Source organism: Crassostrea angulata, chromosome 3 (assembly GCF_025612915.1).
Source record: "Crassostrea angulata isolate pt1a10 chromosome 3, ASM2561291v2, whole genome shotgun sequence".
Lineage (NCBI taxonomy): Eukaryota > Metazoa > Mollusca > Bivalvia > Ostreida > Ostreidae > Magallana > Magallana angulata.
The window spans coordinates 45,054,746-45,082,150 of NC_069113.1; the positions used below are offsets into that span (position 1 = coordinate 45,054,746).

At 35.1% G+C, this 27,405-nt stretch overlaps 2 protein-coding genes across 2 annotated transcripts; one reads left to right on the plus strand and one right to left on the minus strand.

Annotated features, from left to right (window-relative positions):
- The first annotated feature begins 1,047 nt into the window (after positions 1-1,047).
- Positions 1,048-9,935, plus strand: LOC128175053 (zinc finger MYND domain-containing protein 15-like). Its single transcript, XM_052840442.1, has 10 exons — positions 1,048-1,167; positions 1,471-1,657; positions 1,950-2,099; positions 3,699-3,859; positions 5,173-5,301; positions 5,489-5,692; positions 5,824-5,900; positions 7,371-7,542; positions 8,130-8,188; positions 9,205-9,935. Exons 1-10 carry the CDS (start codon positions 1,077-1,079, stop codon positions 9,403-9,405), a joined length of 1,431 nt encoding a protein of 476 aa, XP_052696402.1. The 5' UTR covers positions 1,048-1,076; the 3' UTR covers positions 9,406-9,935.
- A 4,157-nt stretch (positions 9,936-14,092) lies between these two features.
- LOC128176640 (tyrosinase-like protein 2) lies at positions 14,093-22,685 on the minus strand. The gene is made up of 6 exons (XM_052843099.1): positions 22,547-22,685; positions 17,823-17,979; positions 16,903-17,316; positions 16,384-16,502; positions 15,865-16,055; positions 14,093-15,752 (listed from the first exon to the last, which is right to left on the minus strand). Exons 3-6 carry the CDS (start codon positions 17,314-17,316, stop codon positions 14,500-14,502), a joined length of 1,977 nt encoding a protein of 658 aa, XP_052699059.1. The 5' UTR covers positions 17,823-17,979; positions 22,547-22,685; the 3' UTR covers positions 14,093-14,499.
- Positions 22,686-27,405: the final 4,720 nt, after the last annotated feature.

The window sequence follows — 27,405 nt, forward strand, 5'->3', positions numbered from 1 at the left end:
TGGCATATTGTACAGAACATTAATTAAAGCAACTTTTGTTCTACGATGCTTTTCAAAATATTTCTCCTTTTTCATATATTAATGATCGAAATTTTGAAATTCTGGCCCCTTGAAACCCCTTACTTGTAACATATGACTTAGGTATGGTACTGTATAGATAAACAGCCGAACAATGAACATTTTTGCTTCTATAATTAATAACAAATTATTATTCAGTAAAGAGTTATTGTAAGAAGACTTTACAACCCTCTTGGCCCCTAATTTGAGGGGCCAGCCCCTATTTCTTGATTTTAAACGATAGCCCGGGTATTTTGAAACAACTTTTGCATTACATGTTTTAACTAAATATATATACATCAAAAGATATCACAGAAAATGTGCAAAAATTTCGTGAAAAAATTTGGTGCCAATTTTCAGGTTCAGGCGAGCTTTGAGGCCTTTAGCAATTTTCATCATTGGAAGCATGGGGGTACATCTATATTCATTCATCTACAATCCCTGAAAATTTCAAGCTTCTATCTTGATTAGTTTCGGAGGAGATGCGTGGACAAAATGACCCTTAAAAATTTACAAAATCGTCAATATCTGAAACCGGAAGTGACGTCATCATTTAAAAATTTTATAATATGTAGCGCCGATCATGCTTTATCCGTCCTAAAAATTTTGTGCGAATCGGTTGGGTAGTTTTTAAGAAATAGCGCTCCAAAAAAGTCAGAAAAAGAAAAAAAAGAATAATAAAGAAAAAGAAACCGTAGAATAACAAGAGGGTCTTCCGTTGGAAACGGAAGACCCTAATAAGAAACAGTAGAATAACAGAAGGGTTTTCCGTTGAAAAACGGAAAACCCTAATAAGAAACAGTAGAATAACAGAAGGGTTTTCCGTTGAAAAACGGAAAACCCTAATAATCTTAATTTTTTTCCCGCACAATAATAGAAAGGTCTTCCGTTGGAAACGGAAGACCTTAAAAATACTTATATATGTCAATTAGTTATTTTAAAACATCGGGATCGAAATTACGCAAAGTGAACAAACTTGTACTTTCACTTTCGTCTTGCACGATCGATCGTGTTGTCTTATGGATATGAATACACCTGATCAGGAAAAAAGGCAAATATCCAATCTTCCATGGGAGGATTCTGTTTGGTTCATAGAGTTTACACTAGACGGTAAGAAAATTGACACTTAAATGTACAAATAGCCCGCTGTAAACATGTAAACACATTGTAAATGCTTCACTTACTTGTACAATTATCTTAGAAAAGGTACGGTACCTGTGGCGAAACAAATGGAGCGCAAATTCACACCCCAAAAATTTGCATACCTGTGATTCAACAGTCCAACATATTTTGATTATTTTTTTCAGTTTCATTCATGTAGCGTTTATCAATTATCAATTTATTGGTGACCTCTTTCATATTGAACATCTTGAAGAAAAGAATGAAAGTGTGTTTCACCCAATCTTTTTTCAGATGGAAACAGTAGTCTTCAAATAGTTGATAAGTACTGCAGAAACATTGGACATATTCAAGAAAATTTAACATGCAATCCCCGGCCAGAAGACATTTTGAACTGTTTTATGAAAGCTTGTTTGTTTCCATGCAAAGGCTCGGCACGCAGACCAAGACACATTGTGCTGAAAGGAGAGCTTCTTGAGCAGTAAGGATTTTATGGAAATATAATGTCAACAATATTTTATCTTGTTATCATGATATGAAAGAGAGAACTATGGCACTGCAATTTATTTACAACTAGTTCAGTCTTTTTACCATGAAATAAACTTTTCGTCTATAATAAGTTACATGTAGTTTTACTGATACCATGTGATACATGTACAGTCACATATGGTTTTAAAGATGTCGTCATGATGAAAACATTATAAAAAAGCTTGCTGCAAGTAGTAACCTTTAATGCATTTTGGTATTTTATTTAAAACTTGGATTTTCGGCAGATTCCTTGACAATACTTTCCTCTTTGAGAACTTTGAGCAGCTCGGTGTTGCTTTGGCAGGTTCTAAAGCCACGCAGTCCTCAGGAGATGTTAGATGGAGAGAGTGTCACTTCTGTCATATTCGTGCAGAACAGAGACTCCTAACCTACTGGTAAACACACAAAACTATTTGTACGTCTGATATGGACACACATTTTCTCGCATTATCACCAGTGTGAGATCGGTTTGTCTGGTGTGAGACAGCAGTGTGAGATTTTTCTGTCTTACACTGTGTATTACTACGCTGTTTTAAAACGTAAACAAACGTTGTCTGCTGTAGGGAAATGCAACATGGTGCATTGAGATTATCCATTAAGTAATTGTGTTGCATAATCAATTACAATTTTTCATATTTTAATTGAAAAAACTGTCGTATGCTTTCATTTAACTTGCACTATTTGAAGCACGCGGAGGGATAAACCGAAAGTAATCTTTTGAACGTCATAACAGAAAGTTGTCAAACATCATTTTTTAAGCTAATATAATGCGAGAAAAATAATCATTCATTATATACTCGTGTGGGATAGTGAAATTCCACCTCGGGGCCAAGATTCACGGTCTAGGACTCGGCAAAGCCTCGTCCTAGACAGTGAATCTTGTCCCCTCGGTGGAATTTCACTATCCCACACTCGTAATAATGAATGATTCTATTAGTAGCAATTAATGAGACAATGAATAACATATGCATTGATTATATAATGTTTTAATTCTGTTTTACTCATTTTTCTTCCTATTTTAATCATTTAATATTGTATATACATGTACAGTATGTGATATACATTGATGATATTCTTTTCTTAATAAATTATAATGTTAATTGCAATGGAAATATTGGGTATTACTGTTGAAGTTCAAATTTGGGGTGATATTATTATGTTGATTTCTGATCTAAGATAGTTTTTGTAGGGATTTTATTGTGGTTATATCAAAAAGAAAATATTTTAATCATTTTTTTTTCATAAACTGTAGGTTAGGGAGAGGACAGGAGGAGAGTAATTTGATTTTGTTGATGAATAAATGTAATAAGGGGTGAGATCAAAAGATCTTGCAATGTCAGATGTAAAAGAAAGTTTATATAGTTTTGGGGAAGGGGTTAAAAGTTTATTTGTCCTACATTGATAACTGCATAAAAAACTTACATATTTTACTTTTCAATTTTCATTAGAACCATTTTAACAAGACCTTGGACTTTCAGTAGGACATAGCTATCAAATTCTTGTGTCAAAACAAGTTAAAAATAACGTGGTTCCAAGCGAAATATGCACAGATTGCGTAGTCTTAGCTCCAAAGCCAGACAAATCTTGTTGATTTCAGAGAGCCATAGCTGAGTGGCTGACAATGAAATAGACAGGCCTATGTCGCATTGCTCTTTGACATAGCTACCCAAAGTCCAAGCTCTTGTTAAAATGGTTCTACATGAATTGGTAATCAAAATAATGCATCATATTATCATATTGTTAGATAAAAGAAATGTAGACTATTTATTGTGAAATAAACACTAATAACTGGTACTTGATACTCCAACTATATTAACTTTTACAAATTTTGATATTCAGAGGTGGAGAGGAGGGTCTGAATTTGAATTGTTTTTTTTGTCAGACATTGAACATTGAACACTCTTGCCCCAGAACAAAATTTAGAAATATTTATGCTTTTACATTACCTATTTCTTATTTCCAGAGTAATAACCCTGATTGTCATTTTTCCTCAGCCCAATGTGCCAGGCAGTGCTGTATTGTTCCAGCGAGTGTCGGAATGAGGACACACATGGCAGCTCTGGATTGACTTCTCACGGCTTTTGGTGTTCAAAGTTTCTCTCATACATGGAGGACACTGCTAAACTCTCAGAGCTTCCATTTGAATTTTCATCTGGTAATATTAAATATTTATTGTCAGAGTTATGCCTCTTTGAATTGTAACACATTAGGAGGAATGACCCCAAGTAGACCAGAACTTGAGACTTACTTACTTACTTAGGCCTCTTCATGCCAGGTGGCACATAAGGCAGCCACACAGTCTCTCCACCCAGTCCGATTCTTTGCTTTTGCCACCACTGTTTTCCATGTTAACTCTATCTTTTTCAGCTCACTCTCTGCTGTTCTTCGCCATGTTGTTTTAGGCCTACCCCTTTTCCTTTTCCCATCAGCTGTCCAGAAGATGCTTTCTCTGGTAATGTCGTGCTGGTCTTTTCTGAGCACATGGCCGATCCATCTCCACTTCCTTCTAGCGATTTCCACGGATATGTCTTCTTGACCTGCCATATCTCTGAGTTCGTTATTAGATATTACTTTTGGCCATCTGATCTTGAATATGGACCGTAAGCATCGGTTTACGGTTTGAGACCATTCAGTTTAAAGGGGCATGGTCATGATTTTGATCAAATTCTATTTTTATGTTTTATTATTTACAATGCTTTAGAAATGCATTTCTAATGATCAAATAAAATTTAAGAGTCATTCGTAGAATTATAAGCAAGACACAGAGCTCACAATCCTTTATCATGTAAACAAGGCTTGTGCCCTGTTTTTATTTACATAGGTTCAATATACCAGTAAAAAATCTTTTCCCAGCTTATTTGTCTATTTTTTTTATTTATCTTAAGCATAGATAATCAGTTCCTAACGTTAAACACGTTCAATTTAGATTTAAAACTGAAATTTTTACTTCAACATTCAAAATGTAAGCAAACGCTTTGTTTACATAGCAAAGAATTTCAAGCTCTGTAACTCCATTATAACTCAACAAATGACCTCAAATTTAGGTTGCCTATTTAAAATGACTTTCTGAAACATTGTAGATATTAAAATCAGAAAAATAATTTTTGACCAAAATCGTGACCATGCCCCTTTAAGAAGCTACACTACTGAATGAGTTAAAGGGTTACCCCACCAGCTAGTGCTACATATAGCAGGAACATAGCAGAACTAAGCCTATTGTTCACACTTTCACAGAATGTTTTATTGCTATTGTTTTTATTACAGTGAAGGGGGAAAAATTTCAATTTCATTAATTCAGAAATGAATTTTTGCAATAAATTTCTTTTAATAATAGAATTTTTTCTAAAACATGAATGTAAAGTGTGTTACTCATAATACCACGCCTTTGCAATAGATAACATAAGACAATAACAGGCTAAACAAATAAATATGTGTTTGTAAATAACAATTGGTTTGTTTTTACTTAAGATACCTGTTCACCTGATTTTGATGCCAGCAAATACAGATCATTTCTGAAGGACAAAGGTGTGTTTGGAGAGGGATGTTGGAGAAGAGAAGGGCTAATGTCTACAGATGAATCTCAAAAACATAAATATGGTATTGTCAATTTTGTAGATGTAAAGTATATTTCATAAATCATATTAAACTTTCAGAATACATGGCTCAAAATTTTCATCAGTGTAAGATTTTGTTAGAGTAAAAAATGTAAATTTTGAAAAATACATTTTTTCATTGTCAGTGAAAGAGAAAGGAGTAAATTGCATGTATTTGTATATATATACAGGTAAACACATTGATCTGGATAATCCGTATGTTTTACCTGTGGAATCATGCATGTTGGATGACCCACTTTCAGTAGATTCCGAGTCATCCATCGTGGATTGGGGCTCGTACTATGAATCCCGTGGGATTGACTTGTCCTCACCAATAGCCATCCTACTGCAGTGGCCATTGACTGTGTTTTTTATCATCAAATATCTTATGAATGGTAAATAAGAGCAGTTTGCAAACTTTGGATTGTGTACCTGTTTGCTTTGTGACATCAGTAAGAGTTATCTCCCTTTATTTGTTCATAAACCCTTTGTTAATGTTTGATTTATCCATATTTATCTATTTTAGGCAGTGATTTTGACCACCACATCAACATTGATATCATTGGAGTAGAAAAAGAAGTAGAACTCATACCTGTTTTCAAAGTAAGATTTGGCTCGTATAATGTGATGTTCAACCTGGTTTGAATAGCGGTGCCAGACAGCGCAGTTGGTAGAGCATCTGACTAGAGATTCAGGGGACCCAGGTTCAAATCCCAGCCTGGTCTGTTATTATTTCTCCCATCCTGTTACATTTGGGGCCATGATCAACCCCTGGAACTAACAGCTTAACTACTCCAGGGGAAAGGGCTTGGGGTGATCTTCGAGGGGGATGGTTGTGACGGTCAGACCAGTTCAAATACTACGACAGATAGCTCAGTTGGTCGAGTACCTGACTAGAGATTCAGGGTCCCATGTTCAAATCCAGGTCTGGTCCATCATTAATTCTTTCATCCCTTTTCATAGCATATTGGGAGATGTTTAGAGAATCATTTTATATGTTTTTTGTTATTTTGATGATTACAGGTAGCAGCTAAGGTTAATACTGCACAAAAAAAATTTCAGAATGGAACTCTGCTGATTTTTTTTGTATTTCTAAGACTTATGAATCACACTTAATTGAGAAATTGTAAAACCAGTGTTATGAAGTAATGAGTAAGGGAGTAAATCCCATCAACTGATAACCCTCACCTCCAAAATATTAGGTAAAATGTTAATGGTGTGATTTCTTCAACCCAGTTGCAAAAAAAAAAACATCATTGGATGCGTTACATTGGTGATTATGACAACCCCATTTTCATAAACCTTGATATGAACATGATGAATATAGGGTAAAGTATTTTCTGTTGAGAATTGAACCTGTCTTTATTAAACTCAGTGATATAAAGTATGAAAAAAGAGACATTCAGTCAAGGCTCTCTAGCTAATTCAGTATACTTTTAAAATGGATGAAAAGCAACTCTATTTTGTGTAATATTCTAACATTTGATCATGTTGATACATTCAAGGTGTTTTCCTGAGCTCTGCCAGAAACACCTGAGAAGTTTTAATTGCAATTTTTTTGTTATACAGTAATAGATTAATCCATCACATTTTTCAACAGATATTATATAGATGATGGTTTGCAATTAAGGTTATTTATAAATACTTCAGGAACAAAGAACATTTATGTTCTGTAGTCTCAAAACCTTGGTGTCGAGTTATAATGTAGCTGCAGGTCTGTAGCTCTCGGTCTGAAAAAAATTTGGATGGATGACCTGGGACATCCATCCAAATTTTTTCAGACCAGGAGCTACAGACCTGCTGCTAGTTATAATGATTATTGAAAAGTATGCAAGAGGCAATGTAAAGACCAAATCATTTCTTATAAAGGATGGATCAGAAGTTTGGTCTTTGTCTAGTTCAATACTCATACAGAATCTTATCTAAATCGGAAAATGGTTTCAGGTTTGATGAATATACACATTTAAAGTAATTACTGGAAATACAAAATTATGATAGTAAATTTCTTTCACCTAGATGTGTTAACACAGATATGCAAGACTTGGGTTGTATATACATGTATATCTCTTACAGGAGTTGGGTAACTTGCTAGGTGACCGGGTTATTGATATTCAAATGTTTGGGAGACATTTACATCATTGTGTGAGGGAGAAAGTATGGACAATCTCCAATATGACCATTACAGTACACAATCAGTTATATCACAAGCATTCTTCCCAGTACAGAGCCCCTCATCTGGTTATAGGTTTGTATGATTTTGATCTACCGGTAATCAGTCCATCTTTTAACACTACAAGGCATGTAAACAAGTAGATTCTTGATTCTGACATTGTATTTTGTACTTTTTTCATTAATAACAAAAAATTCATTAAGTGGTGATTAAATGTCAATAAATGCTTGACATTGCTTGTGCATTATGCATGCATGTAATAATCTTTTTTTCATAATATGCATAAACAATTGCAAACTTTAAATGACAGGTTCATTGAACATCAAAATCATGATATTCAAGTGTTGTGTTTACAAGTATAAAGAGGTTAATGTACAATAATTGCATAAATTGTCCTGGATTAAAGACACACTATGGCCTTGGGTTACTTACACAGTTAACATTTGAATTGTTTAACATTCAAAATAGAATACCGTAATAAGGTTACTTTCTTTCACTTCATTGTCGTTCAGAGTGACCGTTAATATACTTTCTGCATCCATTGATGTTTAAAAGTCAGTGAAATTTCTCAAAAATTAGTTTAGGTATCATAAATATCTTTTTTGTTGTTTCATCTAAGATTTGAAATAAATACATTTTATAGTATAATACATTATTTGTAGGTTTCAATGCTGGTTTAGCAGCATATTCTTCATGGATACCAACCATCAAAAAGCTGAAGGTTAGTACATGTAATGAGCACATGTTTTAAAATTACTATATAGATTTCTTCTTTAATATGAGTTATTAACTACACAATCTTGCTTTTATATCAAATCATGAGAACTTAAAATCACAAGCACTAAACTTTGGTAATGAGTAATGCAGTATTATAAACAGTTAAAAAATAAAAGGTATATAAAGTTAGATTCGTGTAATTTTTTGCGGATATTACTGTGGAATCATTAGATTTTGTGGTGGGTCAATTTTCGTGGTATTCGTAGTTACCTCTCATCCACGAAATAACATCCTCCATGAATTGTTAATAAGGGTAATAAAGTCATACTTCCTTTTGTAGATATATGAGAGTACACGAAATTACGTCCCCATGAACCTGTAAAATTAAAGCCATCCACGAAAATTTGCCCCCACGAAATTTAATGATTCCACAGTATTTCCTCGTGTATTTTTTGGTATCCACAGTGTATCATTTTGATTTAGAGTCATTTTCAGTCCATAACTGTACATACATATATATATAATAAAATTGGCGCTCATTCCCATTTTGCAATGTGTAAATCTATTATAAAAAACTGGCAGCTACTGTATCTGCCTCTGGTCAATCTATAGGGACACACACCTAGTAAATACACTATAATTATCTTCAGTAGCTGATTTAGGAATGTTTCAGATATAATAATTCTTTGTCACTGGCAAATATTTTCACCTCTGGTCATATAAAACAACTGTTGTAACACTCCTTTATTGATAATTACATTTGATAATTACCTAGTTGAAGATCAAATTCAATGCATACATTTAAAATGTTGGAACTTTGTCCTTAGATACATGTAAAATAGTTGGTGAGGACTTTAGTATATTTGATGGTTCATTAAATAATTATAATAAATATCATTTGATCATTTTCATATTATTAAGTTGAATAACAATTTGAATTAGTGCATTAGTACAACTCATTTTTCTGAATGCATGTTTTAAAAAATAAAATTAATACAATGTTTCTTTCATGTTGTCCAGGATATGAAGGTCCCAGCATTCTTCACTGACTACTGCAGGTCCAGTATTGAATTATCCAGCCTGATGCTGCGGGACCATTGTGACATCAATGTCTCTGACCCCGTGCTGAACCCCTTCCGATCCCCCATCAGGACGACCAGCAGTGACCATGACCTTCCATGGTTTAGCAATGCATATATATTTTGTTTAGAATATACATGATTCTAATTCATTGGCTGTGTTTTGTCCTATTTTTTATTTCTTCCAAAAATGTGCATACCATATTTTGTGGTTTTATAGTGGTCTACAAAATCCTGTTGCACAAATTTTGATGAGAAATTTAGGGGCTTTCCCTACACAGATTCTTGTTCTATACTATAATCGTGAGTCAACAGTTTAGAAGTCTCTGACCTTCTCAACTTTGATAATCAGTAGCCATTGCATCTGATTGCAAAAAACAAAGAAAATCGAGGTAATCATGACAGACAATATGGTAATGATACAAATCTTTTTACCGGAATATTGAATTCATGAAATGATCTGGATTTTTGTTCTCTCTGAAAAGATCACTTGAAAATTTGACCTTTTGTGTTCTTTTGTAAGGTTATTGGTCACTTGAAGCAAGGTGACATGTGATGGAAGCCATGCAGGGGTCAGGGGAAACCCCAGATATCAGCATAATAAGGCCAAATCACTACCGAATCACTTAAACAAACTGCAGTATTAATAATATATTTCACTCTTTGGCCGTGCAGTATTATATATGTTCGAGAAACGGTTGAATTGAATATTGAACTTGTATTTATAATAGATATACTTTATATTATTTCTGGTTAGTTTTAATGGTGTTTCAGAATTAATAAGACACCCTTTTCATGACAATAAAATGCCAACAACAAAAATTGCAAATCGGAAGTAGGATGTTTGATTTTAAGGAAAATTCAAAAGATTTTTTGAATATTTCTCAAGTAGTTATGATTTAAGAGTCCGAACTGTAATAGCCAACATGACAGACTACAGTAGCGAGAGTAAAATCAATCATTTTTCAAGGTGGTAAAGGCCTTGTCACACCAAGCTGCGTCCCCACGGCGTGTTCACGGCGTTGTATAAAAATTCATGGAATCGCCGTAGGATCGCAAGGAAAATTCAGGAAAAAATGTACAGTTTTATTTGAAAATTTTACAAGTGGAGTCGTCACGGCGTCCTGACTGCGACCAAGACGTTCTTACGGAGCTCCCACGGCGTGTAACTGCGTTTCCACGGAGTTCTACTTGGCGACTAACCGCGCTCTCGCCGAGTCTCCGCCGAGCGCTCATGACTTGCTAGGAGATTTTACCGCGCGTCCATGGCGTGCTCTGCCCGCTGACTGCGTGTACAAGACGTTCTTACTTCTTGGTAGGTAAATATTAATTTGTACAATTGTATCGAAAACAAATACGAATTTACAACTAGTAAACAAATGATTAAAAAATGTTTTGATTTTATGAAAAGGTACATTGTAATTGAGACTTAGTTACTTCTAAACAATTTGTGAAGGACTAGGATTAAACTCTTAGTAGTCAGGTCTACAAAAAAGATCCGTTATTAGTTGTTAGAAAACATAGAAAAGATTTGAAAACATCGAAACTAAATGGCATGAATTCCATCTACGTCCATTGATAGGTCTTGGAATGTTAGCAAATGCTACTTTTTACATCGTCATCTACATCCAATTTGATAATTATTACATCGCTTGCTATTGTACAACTATGGTGTCCGGATAGGGCCATTTGCGTTAGCGCGACATCGCGTTCAGATAAACGAGACATCGCGCTAACACACAACACGCCGTCGCGCTAACGCAACTTTGCACAACACGCCGTCGCGCTAACACACAACACGCCGTCGCGCTAACACAACTTTGCACAACACGCCGTCGCGCTAACACACAACACGCCGTCGCGCTAACACAACTTTGCACAACACGCCGTCGCGCTAACGCAACTTTGCAAGTTTCACACTCTAGTAGGAAGTCGTGTCCGGAAATATCAGACTGCGCATGCTGAAATATGTAGGCATGCACGCAAGCATGGATGAAAAATAAATGAAATGTACTTTGAAATATATATATATTATTTTCATTTATTATCAATGCATATGAATAAAAATATAGTTACTAGTGTGTCAATTCATTAAATCAACAAAAATATATTCATGACACAAACAAAGGCGTCGGAACCGGGGGGGGGGGGGGGGGGGGCTGGGGCTTGGCTTAGTCCCCACTCCCTCTTTTTTTGATAAGTTATACCTAACCATTAGGAACATAGCAGAATAGAGGGTTCAGAACCCCCCCCCCCCCCTCCATTATTTTCGCAGGAAACATAATTGTTCTGTAATGTACGTTTGAAAGATTTAGAAGTTGGAGTAAAAGGCATAAGGCATAACCCCACCCCCCACAGGATTTTCATGATTTGGGGAAAAAAAAGATGTATGGCCGGAAAGATTTTTGTTTTGGAAGTATAGGATTACCCCCCCCCCCCCCCCCCCCTACACACACACACACACGGATTAGGATTTTCATGATTTTGGGAATTAGGTTTTTTTCTCTCAATATTTCTGAGGAGCAGTATAGCCCCCCCCCCCCCCCCCCCACTTTCAATTTGCTTCCGACGCCAGTGTGACCTGTTATATATACCTGTAATTTTACATTTTAAAATTTCTTTGCTTTGGTAATATACAGAGCACCTAATATGAATTTGTGACATGTACATTTTATAAATATATCACTGCTGAATTAACTAATTGTATCAAATATTTAAGGTAAATTTATCAATTAGTAGATTTGTTAATAATTTATATGCATTCTAGCATATCCTTATACAGTGACATACTAGTAACTATATTTTTATTCATATGTATTGATAATAATTGAAAATAATATATATATTTCAAAGTACATTTTATTTATTTTTCATCCATGCTTGCGTGCATGCCTACATATTTCAGCATGCGCAGTCTGATATTTCCGGACACGACTTCCTACTAGACTGTGAAACTTGCAAAGTTGCGTTAGCGCGACGGCGTGTTGTGCAAAGTTGTGTTAGCGCGACGGCGTGTTGTGTGTTAGCGCGACGGCGTGTTGTGCAAAGTTGCGTTAGCGCGACGGTGTGTTGTGTGTTAGCGCGACGGCGTGTTGTGCAAAGCTGCGTTAGCGCGACGGCGTGTTGTGTGTTAGCGCGATGTCTCGTTTATCTGAACGCGATGTCGCGCTAACGCAACTGGCCCTATCCGGACACCATATACAACAGCCATTTTTCGAGTTTTCGTGGTCTTGATGTCAACGCACTAGAAACGCCGTGGGAGCGCGGTATAAACGCAGAAGAAACGTCACGATAGCGCGATGAACGCAGCAACAGCTCTTTGGGGTCGCTGTGTGAACGCAGCCAACTTGAAACAACTTGTTCAAATGCTGTGGATGCGCAGTGAAAACGCGATAGAGACGCAGTGAGATCCCAAAGGACTCCGTGAGGTCTCCGTGCAAGCGCAATTGACTTATCACTGCGTCTACACTGCGATTAGCTGCGTTCCTTGAGCGCACCGACGGAATTCTCGTGGCGCTGTTGGAGATCTTACGGCGCTGTCACAGCGATCTCACTACGCTTCTACGGCGTGTTTATCAGAACGCCGAGCCACGGGGCGTACTTTCTGCATGTTCAAAGTGCGCGCCGCATGGCATTCTTCAATGTTCAAGGCGATCCCACCGCGACGGACGACGATGCCGTTGCGTTGTTACGGCGCTGTAGGAGATTCTACTGCGTTTACCTTGGCGTTTTACATTATTTAAGGACGCACCGGGATCGCCGTGAGGAAGCAGCTCCGGTGTGACAGGGGTTTAAGATGGTGATTCCAACAGCTTATCAATTGAAAGTACTTGGTTAAAACATGTAGTCCGCCGTCATTAACTTTTACATAAGTCTGCCATTACCTTTCTTTTCCGTTACAAATCATGAAGTTGGTAGATATAAAATAAAAACCTTTTCTATTGCATAAAGATACCGGTACTAGTGACAGTTTTCTTTTGATTTTCATATTCCGGTATAATGCAATTGTATACTATGTGAGATGGCAACATATGGATCGTTGGACCCTTCAGACAGATATATTGCCATAGGGCGAAGGCAACATTTCTATCTGAATATCCTACAAATCAAGCTGCTCGAACCCAAGTATTCAACTGTCCTGATATACCGCTAACTAAAGATGATAGTACATTTTCGTCAAGCATTCGGCTTGGTCTAGCTCGACACACTGCATTTCGCCCAGTTGCGTTCCGCTGAGTTTGGACGAATATTACATGTAATTAGATACGGCGTACCTTTGATGCAGAGTCCCAACTATTCTTATTTTTTGCATAAACCGAAAGAGCGGTCAGCGTTAAAATTGTAAGACCGATCGAACAATTATTTTCAACGTTGGTGCACAGGGGCATCGTATCCGCTCTACACTCTATGACATAGGCCTATACATTATTTATATATATGTCATCGAGTGTAGAGCGGATACGATGCCCCTGTAGTTGGTGTTTTTGCTGACGTCAGAAGCAAATTGGAAGTGGGGAGGGGGTCTAGACTCTAGACTATGATTTTCTTAACCATTAATCTATTGTTTAGCAATGAAAATTTCTTATTTTTTTTAACTTGAAAATTTTCCTTTACCTCTATACAAATATCTAAATAAAGGAGACTAATATTGTCTATTTATGGCCACGACCTTCCAATCCCCTTTTTTAATCGTATTACAAATCCTGGTATTATGTATAAAACTAGACAACACCAACATTTTGAAATTAAACAATTTGAAGTTCGGATAAGTTGATCGATTGGCGGATTCTGTTTCTTAAAGATTTTGGAAAACAACAACAAGGAGACTGTTAACATTCTCATAGGATTTTATTTGATTATATTCACAAAGCATTCACAATTCACTGCCACAGTACATTCAGTCTCAGGCACTCACTCGACAAATAAATTATACAAACTGAAAGACTTGCACAATCAGACACAAATGGAGGGAAGAAAAAGACACTCATTATGAGTAGCGGTATTTAACAACTAAAATTAATACGTTTAGGTACAATTAAACCTTTTGATTACAATGAAAAAAAATTATCTGTTCATATCAACGATTGAAATAAGGTACATATTTCGTTACTGCTTGATGTAGTTTAAGATGAGACAAACTGTTATAATTAAAATTTATACAGAAAAACTATTTGCATGGATTGAATTCTCTCTGAGGTTTTTGGTTAATACTTTGAAGATGTTACCCTTAAGTTTATCACAGTTTTGATTCCCATGGCCAGGAATTTTGGTGGTCACATACAAATGTGATCGGTAGGGATTGACTACTCTTACATCCTGGTTCCATCTCCCTAACATTCCATGTAGAGGACACGGCGCTTCCGTAATTTAGACTAAACATAAGAGGTGATTTGGAGGAAATTCGGAAGCTACCTGAGCACGCTCTATAGGATTCGCGATGATGACCATACACTGGACAAGCGGGTCGACAGATGCGCCCACAGGTATCGTAAGCTGTTAAAATAACCTCTGAATCGGATGTTGAAGGCTTCTTAAATCCTACATAAGTAATTGCTGATGTTACTGGTTGCCTTTCATCGACGATTGCATAATCTTTGTATTTGCCTGCGTAATTGAGTCCATTAGACTGCACGAAAACCTTTGCTGCTCCGGATCCAGACGGAGTGCACTGTTGCTTGTACTGTACTTCATTGTGAAGTCCTATTCTCTTTGCTTCATTCTTAAAGTTTTCAGGATCGTACATATCTCTTTTTGTAGCTCCTGGTGATGTGGTATGAAAGTTAAAGCCTTTTGGTCTTTCGTATAAGACCCTAATAGGAATGTAAGCCCAAGCATCCTCATCAATTTTTCCGTCGATCATAAAGGTATTCTGGTAGGGCTTATTTAGCGTTGAGAGAGCTGCTTCATTGGATTGAATTAAATTAGTGGTGTTGGGGTTAACATTTTCATCGGCCAACTGATCCCCTGAAGTGCCAGCGCTTCGTTTTCCTCTGAAGAAAACAGGTGCTCTTCTGCTGGACCTGGACACGCATACGCCTCGGAGACAAACAAGGAACGGGCTACCTCCACAAGCCGGGCATCTTGGCATGGGAGCATACTGGACAATACGGTCATACCTGTTGGATAATCCTTCCAAGTTCGTGATTCTTCGCATGAATGGCATAAAATTCATTCTTTGGTAAAATTCATGACCAGCTGGAACTCGAACGCCTCTTGGGTAATCCCTCTCTGGGTTGATGCCGTTAGCTCTTTGACCGTTTCTGAAGGCAACCCACAGAAGTTGGAAGAAAGAGTGGATGAACCAGAAGACTGGGTCCCAAGAAGCTGTGTTAAGACCAGACATGTAACCGTCGATGTAGTTATGGACGCCATTGTGATGAACCTCGATAGAGAAAATGCTTTGAGCTGGCTGTGGCTCGGAGATCTCAAATGTTCTTCTCCTGGACAGCAAGGCTCTGATTCCAGCTTTTCTAGCCAGAGAAGCTCCACCTGGAGAAGAAAAGAAAGTATTAAGAAACGATCATGCCACGATGATATTGCAAGTGAATATTATAGGATTTTGTAGATAATTTTAATGGAGTGGTTTAATTAAATCATTTACCTGATCCAATGTTTCTGATGATTGGGGTTCCAGTGGGGGTTCTGAATCTTCCAAAGGGTCCAGTCAGAACTGGTCCATTGCCGGGTCCAAAGAAGAGATCAGACCAAACGATGGAGGTGGTGGGGTCCATCATCTCGCTGTCAGTAGTCATGTCCCAGTAAGGCATGGGTACCCGACAGGCAGTTTCCATTCTTTTAAATAGAAGGGATCAAAGATAACAAAGTGTACGAACTTTATAAATGTCGTCCTTTACAATATATCCATTGTGCAGAAATCGGTCTTTTGATAGAAGCCAATGCCTATTGTAAGTCGCAATTAAAATTGCATGCAGACTTTTCGTAACAGCACGGTTTTGCAACAAAATAAAACCGTTTTTATATTTTTCCAGTATTTCTATTCAGGGGGTGGGGAGGGTGTTCAATATAGTTGAATACTGTATAAATTGCTTTTGATTTGTTTGTTGGATTTTAATTGTTGTTGTCTATATTGATAAACTTTATTCATTAAGGTAAGACTTACACCAGGAGATAAACCATGTGGCGGGGAAGGAAGGCGGGTCCATTGTGCATCATGCGGGCAGCCTGTCCGGAGTGAAGCGAGGCGATCAGGTCATATGTACTCATTCTGGGATCAATAGACTGTAAGTAAACAAATCATAGATAAGTAATTGGATGAAATCAAAACACGGATAAATCAAAGACTTGAGAGCTACGTTTTTTTTTACCAATAAGTTTTACATATAAACAAACCATTGTTGAGGATAATAGAATTTTTTTAACGAAAGTGACGAATGCATCTGATTTGTGGTTTCGGTTTGTTTTTTGTTTCATACACTACACCTGTCGAGGATTGATTAGGTTTTTTTTTCAGAGGTAAGAAATGTTGCTGAGCAATACGGCTAATTAATTTAACCGCAATTATTATCTTATTGATAAAGACACTGATCAGAATATCTAATTAATATATATGTCTTTCCTTCAAAGTACAGGTGAATTAATTAAAAAATCAATACATGTATTGGATTTAATGAAGCCTTACATAGTCGCCCTTGAGTCTTCTTAAGCATTGGAAAACGTTGTTTCTCTCGGCATCGCTGAGTGTTCTGATCTCTCTTCGGACTCTCCAGGTTCCTGCTTGTCTTTTTCCTCGTTTCTGATCGTGAACCTCTGATTCTAGCTGTCTAAACAGGGACTTAAGGTACTGCACACCTTCAGTAGAAATGTTCTTGGCGAAGTTCTCTTTGCCGCTCTGGGTGTCCAGGGTGTATTTACGGATGCAGAAATCTTGGATCGTTCTTCCTGAAACTTCGCCTATGGTTGAGTTCTGAGATTTGTAGATCAGACATTCGAGGATATCACGGGGTGTTTGTATTTCTTCAATTAATCCGAAAGATGTCGGCAAGACTACCGTTGCTAAGAAGCAGACGATAAAGTTGAGTTGTCCTTTCCGCATCTTGAAAGAGAATTTCAGAAATTCATTAATGGAAACATTTGAATATATGAACTACAGGGATTAAGTGTAAATTTTGAAATTATTATGCACTAAATGTAATTTTTGAAAAATAAAGAGAACATCCCAGCCAAACTGTTATAAAATAGTTAGGACTATCTAAAGTTTATTTTTTTTAATAGGTATTTTCTTTTTTTAAAGCAAAAACAGTAGATTAACTTTAAACCTCAGCATATTAATAATCAAACTTTATGTCTATTTATTTGATTATGCACTATAAATGTCATATTTGAAAAGCAAGAGAACACCCTAGCCAACCCTTAAAAAAATAACTAGGGCTAACTAAAGTTTATTTTTTATAGGATTTTTTTTTTTTTTTTTTTTTAGCAAAAACAGTAAATTAACTTTAAACCTCAGCATACTAATAATCAAACTTTATGTCTCGCTTCTTAATAAAAATGTCATAAAAAAGAGAAGCGAGAATAGAATAAGCTTTTTTGGTAACGCACCTTGGATTCTTGATTGTCCGGAGGCCGTGTCTTTGGTCTCGGGTTCGGGAGCTTTATATACAGCTTGTGTACGTGCGGGCTCGGTGATTGGTGGGAACGGGAAACCTCTGTGTAACGCCTAGAGTGACAGACTGCTCACCATTCTGTTAGTAATGCCCTGGGAAAACAATCCATCATTCATTCAAAATAATCATTAGGAGTCTCTGACATGACTAACAATTATTAAAAATTACTAAGGTGAAATTTAAATACAAGATGTGTCTTTTTTATGTGTCAAAAAGGGTTTGATTTTCTAACTGAATTAAGAGATTCCTGCCTACTTAGTATTTATTAATAGATCCGTTTACACGGTTTTTTGATTTGAGACAAGTCTGAACTTTAGAAATTCTAACCAGAAGGAGTTCATTAGGATAGTTTCTTTCATTCATTTCTTTGCTTTTTAGAGCACAAGTAAATGCATGGAATTCACGTCTCGTATTTGAAATCTTTTCATAGAAGGATCAATTTAACTAAATGATTTTATTTCTATGTTCTTTTGTGAATTTTGTTAGCGATCAGTCATTGAATTAAGACAAAGCTATAGATATAACTTGATAAAAATTTAATAATTTGTATTTTAATTTTTTTGTGTTCTGCAATGTGCAGAGTGTAATCATTTGGAACGTATTTTCGTTCTAAATTGAACTTGATTATGACCATGCGTTGCAAGCTATCTGATCAAATCTCAGATGTAATAAAATCTTAAACCATTTGTTCCGAAAAATTGTAAACATTGATATGTTCAATATATGAGAGCGAGTTTCTTTACATTGCTTATTCAACATCATAAGGAAATTAAGGTCATCGTTTATTATGGAAGTTAACACGATTTTTGAACGAAGTATGGTACTAATTGATTGTATGAACTTATTATTTCGTTGCGGAGTAAAACCTTCATATAAAATTTGAACATCACACTATAAGATGAAGCTGATTTTCAGGGGTGTATTGTGCAATGGCCTTTAGTGCCGAACAAGTTCTCCCTATTCTATAAATTAATTTTTTAAATGAATTTTCCAACGGCTGTGACGTCTCGGTTATGTGAACGCATTGTAAAAAGTTTTTTTGATGAGTATAGAAAATTCTTCTGTTCAATCCATTAGAAATTGTGGTTATGGAGAGAGAGATATAAATCATATGTTCAGACCTGATCAGTTTAATTTAATTTTCATAAATTACCCATTAAAATCACTAAAAAGCACGCGAGAGATTGATTGATTGCGATTGTTTTTTTATTGTACTTAAAAAATGAAATTCATATGAAAAATGAGTATTTAAAATTCTGACGGCTCTGTATAATCAACCCCATTCACCAGGTTCTACTGTGATTAAGGTAGGTGGTACATTGAACGATCACAGGTGGCTCCAAAATCTATCAGTAACTCTGAATAATTTATTCTTACAGAAATACAATGTATCCTGTTTACTTTTATTATCAATTGATCGTTTTCTGTAAGTCATGAAATGATTCTAACAATATATATTTTTTGACGATACATCCGAAATCTCATGAAAATTTGGATGTGCTGATATTTTACATTATGCAATTTTGGTTGATTAATTTTTTTTAGTCGATTTTTTTTTATCTTGGTTTTATTTAATAATCCAAAGCATCAATTAACGATTATTTTCAATGAAATCAAATGATTTTCGATATATAATAACGAAACAACAATACTTTAAGTTGTAAGTTTCGTAGTATTTTTTTTTTGCAAGTACTGAATTGATTATAGTTGGGCTGACCTTTACTGTATTGATATTAAATAATTGACATATAAATATCAATGTCATACACCAAAGTTCTCGTGTAGAGCCTCGTGAATTCATTCATGAATGAAGCCTTGTTTTAGTAAGTTTCAGTGAGAACCTATTCATCATTTCCAAGGCCCTGCAGCAGAAGAGCGCTTTCGATTGTCTCAGTAGCCCTGATTATTATGGCGTTTGTCTATCGTACCGTTTGTCGTCTCAGTATTTAACTATGGTCAGAATTTGAAACTAATATCCGGGCTAGAGATATATTATTTCAGAATGAGACATGCATATTCAATTAAATTTAGAAAACAAACTGTTAATTTGGTAAATTTGTTGTTGTTGTTTTTTCTTCTTTAAAACTGTTATTAAGGTGGTATCTGTCAATATTAATGGGGATTACAGTACATTATAATTCAAATACTTTCACCTGTTTAGAATTTTCAATTTTTACAATATTTAACCAAAAACAATTAATTTTTGGAAAGGTATAAATTTTAAAATCTGCGGCGGAATTCGAACTCAGTATCTACAGCGGTCCGTAGTAAACTCTCCAAACCACTGCGCTACGCTGTTACATGTAGTTAACAATTTTGGGAAAGAAACTAATTATAAAATTATACTTGATTTTATTGTTTATTTCGATAAATAATACGTACAACAACATGGAGGTGTCCCATACCACCTTAAGGAACTTGAGGCCGACTGCATGGTCAACATTTTACCCATTCTGCGTTAACTTTTTATTTGTGAAGAAGTAGTCCATAAAATTTAGATTAAATTTTTTTATTAATTACTATGTCTTAATACAAAGCTCTTAATCTTAAGAAAATTAATATAGTCTAAAAATGGCTACGTCCAACGAGCTCTCTAAACCGCCCCAAAAACTTGTGTTTGATAGATTTTAAACAACATCGTAAACGATGTTTATATAAAAAAATGTATTGACCTACATATGTGTAAATAACTTGTGATTCAACCACTTCAAAAAACTATTTGTTGTATTAATGATCTGCAAAATATCGCTCACTGTCTTTTTCAAAATCTTACACTAGTTCAAACTGAAACATTTGCTTGACTGCAGAATAAAATTTAAACCTTCTTGATTGTCTATCGAGTGATACCTACATGTTAAACTTTAATTTGCGTGACTTAAAACTACTACCATCTTTGTTTATGAGAAGTAATAGTAACAAATCGATGTCTCATTTATAATTACAAATAAATAGGTCAAAATGAACATAAAAACTATCTTTATCTGATATAATGTGTGTTAGTTTTTCAATTCAGGACAGTTTTCTCACTAGCCGGGGATTGATCTCCAATAAATTGTTTTTAATGCGTCACACATTGTAGTGCATTGATATAATGATTAATAATATCTAACAGGCGTTTTTACAACTCTTTTACATTGTACAGTTGTACAGGGGGTCTCCCGGGGCCATGTTCAAACACCTCGGTACGTGTACCGTTGTAAATAGGACATAATTGCTGAAAACATGAGTACCTCTGTCCTATGTCTCTGAAGAGGCTATTCTTTCGTATATCTTGCAATAAAGAAACCTTATGATATAACGTTGCAACAAGACATGATTGTCTATTGCATACATGCATACCATAGATTGGGATATGCTTCTAGAAATTGTGAGAATGTATGTTTTTTGAACCAGTAATGACTTGCAGACCCCCACCCCCAAAAAACCACACAAAAAATCCCAGCCCAACAACAGCCCCCCAAAAATTACAACCCCCCACCCAACCCCCCCAACCCCCCCCCCCCCCAAAAAAAAAAAAACAACAACAAAAACACAATGAAGCTAGACATATATAAACAGGAAGTAAAGCCCGTCTGTATATTTCACACAATATTCCCGCCTTATTGTTGCCTATTATTCTTTATCAATTATAATGATGTCATCATTGGAAACACAAAACAAATAGAACACGTTAAAATCCAAACTAAGGGAAATGTCCAATGCTTGTTTGTATCATATTTTATGAAAGAAAGGAAGATAATTTTTTTCAAAAATTTTTAATCTTTATTTTGATGTTTTTAAGTATTCAAAAGAGTAACTAGTATTCATCTTGCAAAAATACCTTGACAAGCTGAAAACTTTCTTTAACAGGGAACTTAAACCGCCGATAGATTCAAAATATGCATGTAATCTCGAAACACCACGTATTTGTTACATGTACATAATAATATCAGAAAGAAAAAGAAAGTAGAAGCCGGCTTTTGCCGGCTAACTGTCGACCCATTTCTTGATCGGTAAAAGAGCCATAAACGTCAGCTAGGTGACGAGTGTGGAAGAGCCACATCTGTACTCTTGACCCTGATGTGGACATGAAACTGTTTGAAGTTGAATCAGGGCCAATGACTTTGACACAATGTAGTTTCACCTTTTCTAGGCTCGAATTTCAAGGGACTTGATTAAACAGTATATTAGTATATTGGGTTTTTAAAAAAATATATATATAAATGCAAAGTTATCAATATTTCATTATTCAACCGAAAAACCGAATTAGAAAATACATTGTTAATTTTTTGTCAAATTCATTTCCGTTTGAGAAAACAAGTAAACTGCAATAAAAAATGTTGCATTCTTTTAACAAAGTTCATTTAAAACATTATTACATAAAAACTATTTGTTAATCTTGGAACTTTAGAATTGTTTCTGCGTAAAATTTGGAAAGTCCCTTTGCTTGGTTTATGGCGTCAAATATAGAAATCCAGCGGAATACGTATTACTGGATAAAACAACGTAAAGGTCCATTTTTTTCAATAAAAAACCCTAATAAAAACACTGTTATCTTTCAAGATTGTCTCAACGAGAGACATTGGTCTTTTAATATGATTTTTATTTCTTTTTTAAATGTTATACATGTATTTCAAATTAATCTCAATATGCGCAATTAAAAAAAAAGTAAATACATACCACGGCGGTTGTTGAATTTTTAAAATGGTCAGCGAAAGTTACTGAGGACTATCTTCCTCAACACCGGCTCCTTAACTTGAGAGTCACAGCGGTTCACCACAGCACCCCCTGCGATCTGAGAACACAGCCTGGTCTCTGCTCCCAAAATGACCCGCTGTCGCGCATGGCTGAACATAAATCACTTTCGACGCCTTGCTCTGTCCAACATTTTTTCAATGATGACAGAATTATGACGTAGTCTTAACAAAGCACAACAAAGCGTTGTGCTATATATGATGAGAACGTTATGAGTATTATGGCTGTTCGAATGTGTTTTTTCTGTGTTGTATTAAATACATTATATCATAATACGTCACATAGACTAAGTATAATAACTGTAAAACAGTTTGTAATGTCTGATTGCTGCAGCAGTCCCATTAGTGATTGTATTCATGGTTTTTTTTCCGAAACAGAAATTGCCGCCAAATTATACCATTGCTTCACTTTATGATGAAGTCATTAGCTTCATACATTATGTAATTAGTGCATATGTAGATGAGAATATCATGGTCAATGATGTAATTAAATTTATTTTGCTGTAAATGTTAATGATTAACTTAAAATTTTTGCAAAATATCAGTGTTTGTGCAATTTGATAACAAATGATACTACTAGACGAAAAAGTAGCGGTCAATTTGATTATGATCTTGTTATATATAATTTTAATTTTGCATTTAATAAACCTGCTCATATATTGTTTTTATGCATTAAAAAAAAGAAGAACCCCTTTGCAGCTAATTTTGAAAGAACGATGTACAGATATTTTCACTCACTCTTATCTTGAATCACCTCGAAAAAGTGATCGAAGCTCTTTAATTCTTCTTTTGCTACAATAATGTGTTTTATTGATAACACATGATATGAATTAGTCTCATAATAAAGAAAAAAAAATGGCAACCACTCTTTACACCATGTTTTAATGTACACATTTCTAGTGGATGACATTGTACAATCTTATCATATTAATAGCACTTAATACCAACAAAACCCAATATGGATAACAATACTCTATAAATCATGGGGTTTTTTTTTATAAAGAAGTAAATTGAACAGTTCGCATAGAATAAACCCACGTGGAATTTGCAGCTCATTATACTTGAAATAAGACGTTGATTGGCGCATGTATAAACAGGTGGTTATTAATATAGTTTTCTCGAAGGCGACAGGCGCGTTTTTTTAACCTCTGGTAAACCTTTAACACCTAGTAAGACACATGCGAAGACTAGCCACAGATGTCCTATTGCTGGCCGCAGGTTGATAGCTATGTGTACAATGTACCTTCATGTAGGGGAAATTACAATGTCTTATTAGTGTACCAGCTCAGTTACAGCCCTGTAATGATTTGGAAGCTTAAAAAACTTTCAAATCAGTGTAAATAAAAGTCACCCGACACATTTAATGAAAAATCAAATAATTAGAAACTGAAAGAATTGAATGGATACGTGGAAACTATATCGAAATTAATGCAAGTCATGAAACATACATTAACTGTCCAAATGCATGTGTCACTCCTGCGATTGATTGCAATTGGACATTAAGGCAATTTTTCTTTTTATTAGAGGCTCATCAGATAGGAAGTAAAAACTAATAAAAGAAAAACCCATCGGGTTATTAATTTTTGCGGTATTATATTTTGGAGCAGTCTATCATACAGTCCGAGCGCTACATTTTGAATTTCTTTCCATATAGGACGAATTCAGGAATGGCCATGCTGAACCACTTAATTTCTACCTTATAGAAAAGATATTTTTACATGGAGACATACTGCAAACATTGGGAAACAGTTCGTACACACACCGTCTCTGTGGTTTTTATAGCAGTTATATGAAAAACCTGTCAGCGTGGTGACAGTTTTATCTTACTGCCACAACGAGCATATTCAAGCCAGCAACATGCATGAACGTGCATGTACTGTATGTCTTTAATCATACAATATCGTGAATATCAGTCTTCTCTTGGAAGAAAAATTTCATTTTTCAAATTAATATTCCATGATTATTTTGAATTCAATCCTGGTTGCTGCTTTCGTTTCAAAGGTATTCCATTTGTGTTTCTTTCGTTCTGGCATTTAACATTTTCTTGATGTCACCGCTGAAAACGTTTATTGTCAAATGCATGACCACTCCTTTAATATTTACTTGCAAGAGTAAGGCACCGGTATGCAGATGATTTATAAATTTGCAAAATAAAACAGAGACATCACACATTTTGCAAATTATAAGTGTGATAAAGGCCAGGTCAGTAGATGACCCATATTTCATGTTAATTACCCTGAATGGACATGCATGTCAAATTTATGGCAGAAACCAGACAGACAGTTTTTCAATGTTCAAGGGAGAAACCGCTCTGTCGTAATCATATGCGCTTTTGTAGCTTTTATTTTGTTCAAGTCGAATAAGAAATAAAAAGCTGCATCTGTGGCTATAGATTCTCTCTCTCTCTCTCTCTCTCTCTCTCTCTCTCTCTCTCTCTCTCTCTCTCTCTCTCTCTCTCTCATACAAATTCACAGTAATTGAAATAAGTTACAATTTTTTAAAAAAATTTTGGACTGCGTGTTGTTGTTTTTTATAGGAGCAATACGTTTTGCTTGATTTACTTTGAATATGCAAACAGAATTTTAAACTTTTGTGATTTAATCTTTCTTTTTTACCATAGTTATCAATCAACCATCAATGTGTCGCATGTGTTTTAAAAAATCTTAATTATGATTTAATTTTCCCTCCCTTTTTTTTCCAAACCACAAACACTGATTGATTAAATAATCTTCTCTGATTTTGGAAAAATGGCCCTTTCTTTCTTTACAAATATTAGATTTACAGGACATCCTATATTACATTTAGTTTTTAGATAGTTGACTAGTCTTACGTTAAATGCCTTTAATGTGCTAAATGCTGAAATGTTAGATGTTTTCTTCACAATCTAGCCATCAAAATACCGTGTATTGATATATCACATCCAATTTTTATGCAATGAATCCTCTGTGCACTTTTCTTTATATTAATATTTTGCACTATCACCCCTTTTAGCTGATGCCTATGTAATGTTGTCCGGACTAATTTTCAAAATTATCTTGACAATGAATTTGTGAATTTGTTGAACTGTTAATAGTGATTTGTGTAAAAATGTGCTTATTTGATTATCTAATTTTCATATAACAATAATTCAATATATTTACAGATACTTGTTGTTGGCCAACTTCCCGATAAAGCTATTTGGGATGAACACATTATTTATAATACTCTTTGCCAACTTTGATCGGAAAGTCAATCTAGAAATACACACGGCATTTAACCCGTCTACTGCTTCTGTCACACAATTTTTTTACGTATGGAAAGTCGACTAGCCATGGTCCAAAAATACACAACCCACCTACGCTTTAACACATCCTTCCAATCTATTTTTTAATGTTCTTTTTAGGTAACTGTATATTTTTAAACGTATTTTAGGCACTCAAATAAAAAAGTTACCAACCCCAGAAACCCAGGGTGCATGGTCAGTTTCAAAGTTAATTTTATAAGATATTTTTTTTTTACTTTTGTAGAAGTGGGTTTGCCCAGATGGCATCACACATTTCATTTATGTCACGACTAATACTCGCCAAATAAATATCACCTACAATTTTGATAGTTTTAAGCTGTTTGAACGATAATCTAGATTATCGTATATAATTCTAGTACCTTTCGTTATTTAATTAGTAAATAGATTATTTGATTTTATATGAACCCATCCTTTACTGTATTTTTTTTAATTTAGAGAGTGTACTATATATCTTGAACCATCCTTTTTTGATACCTTTGAAAATACCAATACACATTTAAAAACAGACAACAAGCAGGCATACACATTAATACGGACCTTTTACTGGTTTAAACTTTTTCGTGTTAAAGAAATACCGTGGTTAATCTGATACAATAGATGCATATGTGAACGCCGAAGCGGAGTTCACATGCAATAATCGTGAACAAAGAGACACATGAAAATGAAATATGACGACATGTTGCGTTAACGCTGTATGTAGGAAGTATTCGTGCCCTGTACTAACACGTCTCACTATCCCCGGAACTCTAGAGTAAAATGAACCTTAATCAATCATGGTGATTAACCTTCCTGGCGGAGGCTTCGACGGAAGGCATCACTACATACAAGGAATAGACTTCGATCTGGGGGTTTTAAAGTACAAGTACGGTAAAATCAATTGAGAAATCGAAGTTTATCCATCAAATCATTGCTCATTGATAATCGTACGGTGATGAAATAGCACTGGCAATGAAAATATTTCTGGCATCGAAAAGGTACGAAGATCAAATCTCTTGTTATTCAGACAAAACAGAGGAGACGTAACAATAAATTAAATCATTCTCTGACAAATAAGGGGGCGTTAATCATAAACATTTAATTATACAAACATGATGTAAGTATATAAAATTATACTTGTAACATAACTCACTGTGAGTAATGTGGGTGGATATCAATTATATTCGTTTCTAATACAAAAGCAAACATTTATAACATTTTTATAGGAACATGTTTTAGAAACGTGTATGATAGCATTTTTAAAAAGAAGAAATATTGTAAGTTACAAAGCAATAAAAGCTTAAAAACGCCTTAAAAACGAATCCTTGACACCTAAGTATAAAGTATGGTTAAGTATACTTACCATGTCATGTTTATGTAATTATAAAAGTTACTTGGTTCATTAAGTATAATCATACATATAATCGAGTTCAAAACAATGACTTTTTGGTTTAAAAAGAATTTTCAAAGAAATTTTCTGATAAAATATGCATAATTGATAAACTGTTTTCGAGGTCTATTTGAGT